At 34.9% G+C, this 12,035-nt stretch overlaps 1 protein-coding gene across 2 annotated transcripts in view; it reads left to right on the top strand.

Annotated features, from left to right (window-relative positions):
- LOC145660711 (visual system homeobox 2-like) overlaps positions 1-12,035 on the top strand; it is a 402,468-nt gene that overhangs the window by 105,447 nt on the left and 284,986 nt on the right. Inside the window, exon 2 of one of the 2 annotated variants that reach the window (XM_081726071.1) lies at positions 408-458. The exons of the other annotated variant lie outside the window; for it this stretch is intronic. Coding sequence (XP_081582197.1) covers positions 408-458 — 51 coding nt within the window. The remainder of the gene's footprint in view (positions 1-407; positions 459-12,035) is intronic. 2 annotated transcript variants of the gene reach the window in all.

Genomic DNA, 12,035 nt, shown 5'->3' with positions numbered 1-12,035 from the left:
AGGTTGGCATTATCATATAGTCACTCTTAATAACTGGTAACATCAAATAATGCCCCAACAGCTGCTTTGAAATAAACAATTAGGCTCCAAAAAATAATTATTAGTTCTTGATTTGTTGAAATAATCGCAAACAGATAAAATACCATTATAATTAATGATTAACAATCTTTAGTGATGTGAAACATTATCTTTATGTGATCAATGAATTTAGTAAACAGAATTAAGATACTCAACACATACAATGATTTTTCCTGTCATCTTTTTGTGTTAAATATCAAAATAATTGTTCGAATAAAACCGGTTTTAAAACATATAGAGAGCGCTTTATATTGAAAACATGTGGTTAAATAATTTTTCGTTTGTAGTTGTGGTTTTCTTGAAGGAACACATGCTTATTGTTATTTTAGGTTTTCCGCAATTGAAAACTTCCCTCAACACGGGGACTTCCTGCATGTTCGGTAAGTAAACAACTTTCACACTATATTTACAATTTACGTGTCATCTTTGTTCAGACGTTTGGTCCCTCTTTCAAAGAGAGAAGATTTTCAGCAGTTGTTTTACCCTTGTTCAGTGTTTTATTAATCTAAACAAAGATTGGATTTGTATTACGCAATGTTACTTTTTTCTGGAGCATAAATTGTCCAAACGTATTACACAGTCATTCTCAAATGTGCACTACAGTCAGAAACAAATAAAGAATAATAAACAAATACAAGAATTAATCTATTACGAAGAGTACAAACATAAATAGGTTTCAATAGTACAGAATATGTAATACTTCAATTCTTCTGAACCAGATAAAGATCTAGTTCGAATTTCTTTCATTTACAATAAGAACGCAATTTCTTACAAATTTTGTACTAGAGCAGTTTCTCAAAATGAAGGTCGCAAAGATAAGTGGAAAGCATAAATCTCATGCCGGGAAATACTTTTAAATATTATTTTGAATTTTGTTCTGATAGGCATATTTTGATTTTTATACATACTGTTAAGAACAACGAAAAAATAGGTCTACTAAACATTTTCAAAAGGTGCAGAGGTGTTTAAAAATCAATTTAAATGAAAGAGGTACGATACCAAACTAATGAGAACTACATTAGAAATACAACAAAAAATGCATATTGAAATATCGTACTAAAATCGATATGGTCTAAAATCACTGTCGGGTTCAATCTTCACGACCCACATTATAAAGTCATTTAAAATACTTAATAACTGTCCAACTCAACAACTGTCCAAGTTTTCTATCCAGAGTTAGAAATCACTTTATATTTTATCACATGACCCAAAATTAAGGGAGTTACAAAGTTTTAACATTTTTTAACGGCCATCATTTTAAAACAGTATGACGGATAGAATTCGATATTTCTAATATAATGAACTGACCAAATTTGGTTTTAATCCATTCACTTTTAGGGAAGTTACTGTATCCAGTATATACAAGAAATGGATTCTACTATTATTTTCTTTTCTATAGAAACAGACAGATATCGTGAGATAGGTATATTAAAAAATCCCACACAAGCTTATTGCAAACTAGTAATTATTAGGGGTCACTGGAAAGAGGATGTGATAAAATGGGGGTCGTGAGAGGAATTAAGTTAAGAACCACTGTACTAGAGAACAATAGCATACCCAAAACTTCATCAGGGAGCTGAGGTTTCCAAGTTCATTTGGTTTCAGAATTTTTGTAATCTTAATGTGTTAAATGTTTAATTTTTATACCTTTCTAAAGGTGAATTAAATCCCCTTTTAGTACGCCGCTGATAGCGATATATGTATTCAATATATCTATTCCGTATGTTATGTGTTCCGTAGACAGTTATGCCGTCTCTTTGGTAATGAATTTCTTTTGATATTCTATGAATGATCTATGTGAATTTTTTCTAGGTATATTAGTTTTTGATTTGAAGAGATAATAAAATAAAAATTATGTCTCATGCATGTGCAATTGATGAAAAAGAAGTGTACAATTAAAAATTAATTAAAGGTGAACTGTTGTGTAAGTGATTTATATACTTGTTTCTATTTTTATTTTTCTTATTTTTGTTCTGTTCCATTTTTATTTTCCGGATTTTTAAAATTAATTTTTGTAGTTTATTTAATTATTTTTTTTTGAATGGATGATTCAATTATTCAATAATCATAACACATTGACATAATAGATTAGAAAAAGATATACGAAGTCACTATTTGCTGCACCAGTATAGAACATGATTATTCTATGCATATCAATTCAGTTGAAGATTGAAACTAGTGAAAAATTTAACCCAATTCATTACAGAGCAAAAGATGAATAAATTAAGAGATGAAGGATTAACGGATGATTAGTGTTAGTTTAAGAAAACGATGCAGGTAAGTGCTTTGTACGGCCTCTTAAACTGGTAAAGAAATAATGTGTGTCGAATAATATAACAGTGACTAGAAAATGCTATTAAAGAACTTAACCTAATACATGAGACCTAATCGCAGACAAAATACCAATATTATTATAACATTTTATCACCTTCTCCATTTGGTATCCTTCCATCTCTAAAAAAATTGGTGATGCTCAAAGTTTTTTATTTTTTTTTTAAGTATCCATAAGAAAACGAAAAGTGAAAAATCGACATTCGATTTTGTTTCTTCAAAATGCGGTTTGCTTTCCATCGAAATTGTTTCCATTTTCTCCGAAAGAGTTTTGGGGTTTTTATTGAAATCAGTGTGATTTTCACTAAACCTGTCTCTGTTCTTGTTTTTCTAGTTTTTAATTCCAGAGAAGTTAACAAAGAAGCAAAAAGCAAACCAGTTTGGTAGAAACCCGAAATTGTTTTTGATAGAAAGCCAAAATTGTTTTTGATAGAAAACCAAAATTGCTTTTGATAGAAAGCCGAAATTATTTTTGATAGAAAGCCAAAATTGTTTTGTTAGAAAGTCAAAATTGTTTTTGATAGAAAGCTGAAATGAGTTTTGATAGAAGACCGATTTTAAAACCGAAACAGGCTTGATTAAAGACTGATCCAGTTCTAATAGAAGGCCAAACCGATTTTGAGAAATCATTTTTTCGGAATGTTTTATAAACCAGTTTCAGTTTTTATGTCTACCAATGTAAATTCCAATACCTACTAGATTACGCAATAATCTACACAAAATTGCGTGCAACTAACATAAAACAATTTTTTTTACAAACTTTCATAATTGAAGGAGTGACTTGGAAAAGTACACTTTCTATGTAATAGATAAACTAAACTATTGCTATTTTGCTCTTTATAGGTTGAGAGAAACAAGGAACACCTTTCTTAATTTTTGATCCTCTATACTGAGATTTGCGGAAAAGTCAGAATAGAAAATGAATCACATTTTTTTTTGGAAGTGCTCATTTTTATATCTAATGTCCGAAAGTTGAGATTTGTGAAATGTGTTCTGTTTTCAATTCACTTAACTAACTAACTCTATAACCTATGGAATTCAAAGGTTTAATGCCACGTTCACAAAAGCTCTCCATTGACTTCTGTCTTTAGTCAACTGGATTCAGTTTCTACTTTGTATTCCTATTTCTTAGAGATCCTCTTAATATTGTTCTCCCATCTGCGCCTAATGGTCGTTTTCCGATTGGACTTCCAGTTAAAACTTTAAGAGCGTTTCTACTTTCTTCCATTCTGGCTACATGACCTGCCCACCTGAGCCTCCTAGATTTGATGACGCTAACAATGATTGGTAAATGGTATTAATTATCCTAGTTCCTCGTTATGAAGTTTCGGTCATTCCCTGTTCCCGTTCCTCTTGGGTTCGAATTTTCGTCTCAGGATCATGTTCTCCAATACCTTCAGTATCAGAGTAAGCGATCATATTTCGCAATCATGCAGAACAACAGGCATGATTATCGTTTTGTATATTTTAAACTTCAAATTCCTCGACAGAAATTTCAATTTTCAATTCACTTATACAATTCTAATACAGCATTATGACATTTATCGTAATAACCACAGAATATAACCAGCCAGTGCTGCAGTAGTGTAAATGCATCTTTGTGCTTCAACGTCATCATCAGGTTACTGCAAAACTGAGACTTCAACTTCTTATAAATACTCAAATATTCTCCAAACATCATTAAGTTCATTCGCAGACTTCTAATCACTTTATCATCTTCCTGTAACTCTAATTGTATCCTTCATTGTAACTTGTCATCAAGAAAATTACAGATGTCTATCATGGATCCATTTTCTTCGATAGTTCTTCTCTGAATTTCCTTCACTGCACAAAGAACCTTCTTACAAGGGACGTATGCGAACCGTGACAGCTAGATATTTATGAAAATTGGTACACAGACTAATTGCGAATCGCTAATTATCGTGGTGATAGTCACTCGATGCGGAAATGCCTTATTTACCCGCTAGCCGAGTTATACCCCAAAAACTCCGAAAAAAGGGAGAAAATGAAAAGTGTATGCAGGTAACCTGATACCTACGGGAAGGGGACACGTGATCAAGAAGACGGCAGTAGTGTCACACAAGCAATGTTGAAATCCCAAAACAAACTTATAGTTTTTCAAATAGAACGTATACCATTTTATGGCATTAAAATAATTGGCATAAAACGTGAAAGAAAATAAGCAAAAAGTGGCCTATCAATGTAGCCAAATAAGAGAGATATGAGACTGTAGAGTTGAGAAATTATGGAGTTCTTACCGAGAAACGAACAAATGTACAACAACAAGAGTGTGGAAGAAACAAATGTACAATAGGGAGTAAATTGCAGCATGCACAGCATCAAGAGACTAATGGGCTTGATACAGGATTCATCTAAAAGAGCAGATGTTAAAATAGCCGCAGAAAGAAGTCCCATGTGACATAATACGGAAATGTGAACAGCAAGTATGCCTGTAGCACAGCAATTCCAATGGCGTTTGTATGGAACCGATATATTTAACCGTTCTCGAGAGCACTAAAATTGTCTGGGGTTGTAACACTGCACAAAATCCTGCATGCCTTCCAAACCACTGAAACGGCGGTGTAGCGCTTGAAAAGAGTACAAAATAGCTGTGGCATGAAAGTACATCAGAATCGACTCGCAAATATCAATGACTTGTGATAGGTGTCTTCGGGAGTATAGGAAACGTTAGCAAGTGAGACAATGATGAAGATAAAACACACTGCATTCAGATTTCCAGTAATATACGGGCGCAAAATATTTCATACGGAATATTTTGCGCATATAAAATATGCGGAAACTTTCTTATTTTATATATAAATAAAATCCATCCCAGAGTTTGGAGCTCTTGAAAGTACCTCTAAGTAGCAGTATTACAACCCACTGCTCCCCTAGAAGTCCATCCTGGGTCCGCCCCTGATATGATGTATCAAGCCCGTTAGTTACTTGATGCTGTCCATGCTGTAGTTTACTCCCTATTGTACATTTGTTTCTTCCGCACTCTTGTAGTTGTACATTTGTTCGTTTCTCTGTACGAACCTCATAATTTCTCAGCTTCACAACCTCATATCTCTCTTATTTGGCTACACTGATAGCCCACCTTTTGCTTATTTTCTTTCACGTTTTATGCCAATTATTTTAATGCCATATAATAGTATACGTTCTATTTGAAAAACTATAAGTTGTGTTGGGATTTCAACATTGCTTGTATAACACAACTACCGTCTTCTTGGCTGCGTGTCCCCCTCCCGTAGGTATCAGGTTACCAGCACACATTTTTCATTTTCTGCCTTTTTCTGGCGTTTTTGTGGTTTAAGTCTTCACAGCCTCACCCGGTCACTGCTCGGTATCTGTATTATACGTAGCGGGTAAGCAAGGCATTTCGGCATCGAGTGACTATCACCACGATAATTAGTGATCCACAATTAGTCTGGGTACTAATTATTATAAATATCTAGCTGTCACGGTTCGCATAGGTCCCTTGTTATTATACTTAAAGTTACTCCAAGTTTATGCTTTATTTTCTGTAATCCTTTCTTCCACCGACATATAGTGATCTTATCTTCATCTGAAGTTCTTGATTTTTTTGCTTTCATCTCCTTCTGGTCCCTTAACATGTTACTCATTTCTTCAGTACCAATGTAATGTTATGAACAATGTGAATGATGTGATAATGTGTATGAAAGGCAGATTATCATAAGATGTTGCTATACTTAGTGAATTGTTGAAGCATGTGATCTATTTCTACCCTCTCACTAATTTCAACCCTCAAACTATAGGAGAAAATCTCTAATCTCCAACAAGACACATACTACATCATTTCAAAACATATGAGTGTTGTTAATGTGGTTATACTATGAGGTATCTATGATAAACATAGAACGTGACGTACGCGAGAGGTATGGGAATAACCATCTTTATATATACAGAGGTGGAACAAAAAATCTAAAACGTTTGCAAAAGTGTGAAAATCATACCTAGTATTGTGTGGGGCCTCCTTTGGCGTCCTAAACAGCTTGGATCCCACGTGGAATGGACGTATATAGCTCCTGAATCGTGGTATGTGGAATTTTGAACCATTTTTCCTCCAAAACATGTTCCAGTTCCTTAAGGGATGCTGATGGAGGGTAATGAGAACGAACACGCCGTTCGAACTCAGACCACAATGGCTCAATGATGTTTAGATCTGGTGATTGTGGAACCCAGGAGAGGTATCATAGCTCCTGGTCATGCTCCTCAAACCATGATTTCACCGTTTTTGCAGCGTGATGGGGTGCCAAATCATCTTGGTAGATGCCATCACCATCAGGGAACAATATTTGGACCATGGGTAGAACCTGGTCCCCCAAAATGGCGTCATACGCCTTAGCATTCATCATTCCATGCAGGGCTATGATGAGACCTGCAGAAAACCACGATATCACTGCCTATACTGTAACAGAACCACCCCCATGCTTTATAGTTGGGAGCAGACAGTCTGTATCATAGGCCTGCGACGGTGATCTCCATACGTAAACACGACCGGTTGTTGGAAACAAGATGAAGTTCGATTCATCGAACCACATTACGTGTTTCCATTGCTCATGAGTCCACGCCTTGAGGTCCTTGCGCCACTCGATACACCTCTTCGCATTTACTGCTGTGACCAGGGGTTTGACGATAGCGGCCCTGCCATGAATTTTCATTTTATGAAGTTCCCGTCGCGCTGTTTTCGATGAAACCGGGTTCTGTAGGCCGGAATTGAGTTTAGACGTAATTTTCATTGCAGTGGTCTTCTTTTTACTGCTACAATCCGTCTTAATGCCGTCCGGTCCCTATCTGACAGGATTGTCTTTCGACCACTGTTGTGCTTTGCAGACGTCGTTTGTCCATGAAATGTGTATGCCCTCGTGACATTGGATACAGTGCCTTTCGATATCCCCACAATGTTCGCCACTGTTGCCACTGAAGCTCCAATCAGACGGCACCAACGATCATGCCTCTTTTTTAGTCTGTCAGGTCGCCCATTTTACAGCACCACTTTCACACCACGACATTCACAGGTGAACTGATTACTGCTGACGGAAGAGGAAGGTTCACATGACACATTGAAAACAAAACAAACAAACAAAAAAAAAAGAACGGTAACCGCAACACGTGTTGTACAGTGGAGGATCAAACTTACGTGTCCTGTATGGAGTGCTTTTAGATTTTTTGTCCAACCCCTATATATATAGAGTGTCCCAAAAGTAATGGTAAAAAATGAAACCACAGATTCCTGGCACCAAAACAAAAAAGTTTGTATAACCTATAGTCCGAAAGTGGACAGGGGCTGAGCTAGAAGCTTTGAATGTTGGGGAAAAAGAACTTCACACCTGTCAGCGACATAATGGTAGGTGCTAGAAAGGAGTTTCATAAATATATAAATATCTTCTTGACATGTTAAACGCATGTTACATAATTGCACCGGAAATTTTACATAAGTCATTTATTGATTCTTCGAATATCTGTACGGCAGGGGTATTGAAACAGTGCAGTAAAGATGGAAACCATACAGAAAAAAATTTGTCATCTGTGGCACGATTGCACGCACATGTACAATGGGAGGTAAAGCAAATACTATTTAGCATGGTTGCATAATATCAGGGGACAATGGAAAGTGGTATACCAGATAGAAACTTGCAGAAAGAGGATAGAAATAAGAACAAATATAACTAGTCGCGTATTGTAATGAAATAACAGGTAGAATACACAACCACGTACTTTATTTGTAGCATAGTATCTTACACAGAGTGGCACTAGGAACTACTAGGTCATACGTGCTAACAACAAAGGCACATAGAGAAGAAGTTCCAAGTGCTGTCCTCCCGTGTGTATGCAACGTGCTAATCGTGAGTTTGAAATGTATTCCATCACTCACAGTGTGTTCCGTAACTGTTCACACGCTTCTTCAGTGCGGTTTTGTAAGTCGGTAAGTTCCTTTCCCTAAGTGTGAAGTTCTTTTCCCCGCAACATTCGAAGCTATTTAGCTCCGCTCCTGTCCACTTCCGGACTATAGGTCATATAAACTTCTTTTTTGTTTTGTTTTAATGCCAGGAATCTGTGGTTTCATTTTTTAACATCACGTTTTTTAAGACTAGCTGACAGCTAGCCACCTCTTAGGATGTGAAGGACTGAGAGAAATGAGAAATTGTGGATGGTCTAAGTGAGGTTAGGTTATGCAGTATTTATTTATTCTTTATTATTCCTTATTCCATAGGGACATTATGATCTTTGCGACCATAATCATTCTGTAAGGTGGGATGAAAGTACACTATGTATAACATATAAAGCAGACATTAAATAATAATATGAATTATAAAACGCGTCAGTAATAGAAAAAGTGCAGAGGAACGATTACGAAAAGGCTTAGAGACGGGAAAGTATAAGTTCTGAGTTAATAAAGTATAATGAGAAATATAAATAGAAAGACTGAATTATAATGGGCATGAAGGATGAGGTGAGGTATGACATTTAACTTCTTCGTGAGGTTTCATGACAATTTTCATTTTAAAATTGCCGACTTTCGTGTAATATGTCGTACATTTTTTGAGCATCCCAATCACTCATTCTGCGTAGAGTTAAACTCAGCAAATAACAACATAGTGGTTTCCCAACTCCCTGATTATTTTTAAGAGTTCCATTATTGTCTTTGAGTTTCTTCCCCATAGCCCTAATGCTTGAAATTGAAATCAGTTAAGAATTTAGTTCGTAATGTGAAATGAATTATCTTCTCCCTCTGTCGATTAAAATATATGATGATCGATATCTTTCTTAGAAATATTATATTTTCGTACATGATTCCCGCTACTTGGATTTAAAGCCAATCGAGAATGATAGTAACCTTATCTTCCCATTTTCATGTGTTTTAAAAAAATAAGTTTTACGATAATTATTCGGTTTGACATACCATAGTTTATGTATCTATTGAGCTTTTCATTTAACCGTCACTACTTGGTGTTGAAGTCAATCAAATATGAGAACTCAGTCAAAATCCCTCGATTTTAAAGTATTTTACGCTACTTTTCGTTTAAAAAAAGAAAAAAATCTATGTTTTTCGAATATGACGTATTTTTTTCTGAGGATTTCCAATAGTCTCAGCTGCTTGGAGTTGAAATGGCTAAATAAAAAGGGAACACATTTCCCGACTTCATATTACATATTTTCAGTAAATATTTATTTTAAAAAATGATATTTTTATAGACCAAAGCGTGTGTTTTGTTGGAGATCAGAGACTTACATGTATAATTTTTTTGCCTGCTTAGCATCTCTACAGGTTTAGGTGTCCATAGTTATTATGAATGATAGAGTAGGATGTTTCTCTGACCGTCTTTTGTTATGGTGAGTTCGTAATATTTAGGGATGATGGGTAATACGTCATATCATCATCTAATATATGTTAAATCCCCCCCTCTCTCTCCATATATCCTAACTATATATAAAACTACATGAGCTGACATAAATTATTGAGCACTTTCTATAGGGGTACAATGATTAAATTTGGCATGATTGTAGCTTTCCGGAACTAACACACAGGAAAATTGCCTAAAGTGAATATTTTTAATTTTTAGGGGTCTAAAGACGGGATGAAAAATGTCCCTATGTTATTTAAATGGGCCTTTTTTGGACCTATAATCTCATGTTTTAGGTACTTAGAATTGGAATAAAAACTTGAAATTCGGTAAGCTTGTACGTTTTCGTTAGCACTACCTAACTAAATCAGTAAAAATAAAAAAATCCAATTTTAGAGTGGTTTTATAGGGAACTGAAAAATCTTTCCCATATTATTTATATGGGACACCTTTTACACCCCAAAATTATAGGGCACTTCCTTTAGTGCTACAATGGTTAAATTTGACATGATTGTAGCTTTTTGGGACTAACCAACATAAAAATTGCCAAAAGTGAATATTTTTAATTGGATGAAGAATTTCCCCGTGTTATTTAAATGGACCTTTTTTTGGACTTATAATCTCATTTTTAGGTACTTAGAATTGGAATAAAATCTTGAAATTCGGTGTGCTTGTAAGTTTTCGTAAGCGTTACCTAAGTGAATCATCAGAAATGAAAATTTCCAACCGTAGAGTGGTTTTATGGGGAACTGAAAAAATCTTATTATTGTCCCATGTTATTTATATGGGACGTCTTCTACACCCCAAAATGTTTAGACACTTCCGGCATGATTAGAACGATGAAATTTGGAATGATTATAGCATTTCAGAACTAACCGACAGGAAAATTGCCAAAAGTGAATATTTTTTAATTTTTTATTGGTCTAAAGGGGGATGAAGAAATTCCCGTGTTATTTAAATGGGCATTTTCTTGGGATACAAAATCTTATCTTTTAGATATTTGAAAATAGGAAAACAAACGAAAGAATTGTGGGTTCAAGAGGTGGAAGGCCGCAGGCCGAGCAAAGACTGTGTGTGGGAGCGAAACCCCCGGATGGGCAAATTCAGAAAATATGAGGAGCAAGTTCACGAAATTCAATGTTGATACAAAGGCCGATAGATAAGAAATGCGAAGCCGTAGGCCGAGCAATGTTGGGGGTCTGGGGGTTTCTATTGATATTTTCATATTTCTATTGCAATTTTCATTGATATTTTGATAGATCTATTGATATTTTCATTAAACTCTACTTATATGGTAGGATTTCTATTCTTTCATAGTTAACAAAATAAAATAAAAAATAGAACAAAATACGCTGACAAAATATGTATTGAGGAAGTATGAGGCGTGTTTTAAACAAGAAGAGAAAATGTACCATAATTGAGAACATATTGAAGCAATTACTGTAATATTCATGCAAAAGGAATGAAAATTTCATCCTCATCTTATCTGTCAAAGAAATACAAAGAGGAATCTCAAAAGGAAAGACAGAAATGTAAAAATTATTGTCAATATTTTCAGTAGTTGTTGGCAAATAATTTTGTAAAATACCTTGAAAAGTTTTCCATTTCTTTTTTCAAACAAAAGAGTGTATCAGTGCAATTTTGTAGTGGTTGAAAACTAATTTCAGTAGATAAATATATTACTATTTTAGATTTTTTTTTAAAAAAAAAAAAGTGTGTAGCTTTGATAGAAAAAGACAAATCATTACAGTAGCTGGATATCTTGGATAGACAACAGGTATTAAAAGCCAAAAAAATTTCCAGACAAAAAGAAGACAGGTCAAAACCAAAAGAAATTAAATATTATGTGTATTTGATGAAAATTGTGTCCGCCGTTACCAGAAAACAGATGAAATTTCATCAACTTCTGCTCCTTATTCATTACAATTCAAAGCAGTGGCGGATCCAGGGGGGCGATCGGGACGGTGTCCCCCCAGAAGGGGAAAGTTTCTTATTTTTTATATATAAATAAAAATACCCAGAGTTTTGACCTCTCATAAGTAGCAGTGTTCCAACCTACCGCCCCCCCCCCGAAGTCCGTCCTGGATCCGCCCCTGCTTCAAAGTTAGTATATGAACGTTGTGTTCAATGCTTCAATAGTACTTCAATAAAAATACACTATACTCTAACTTGTAATAAAAAAGCAGAAAATTGAATTTAGCAAGTTGAAATTTAATGTTCATTCATACACATTCTGATTAAAATATAAGTACCTCG

Source organism: Thermobia domestica, chromosome 9 (assembly GCF_964235325.1).
Source record: "Thermobia domestica chromosome 9, izTheDome1.hap1.1, whole genome shotgun sequence".
Lineage (NCBI taxonomy): Eukaryota > Metazoa > Arthropoda > Insecta > Zygentoma > Lepismatidae > Thermobia > Thermobia domestica.
This window is presented reverse-complemented; position numbering and strand designations above follow the sequence as displayed.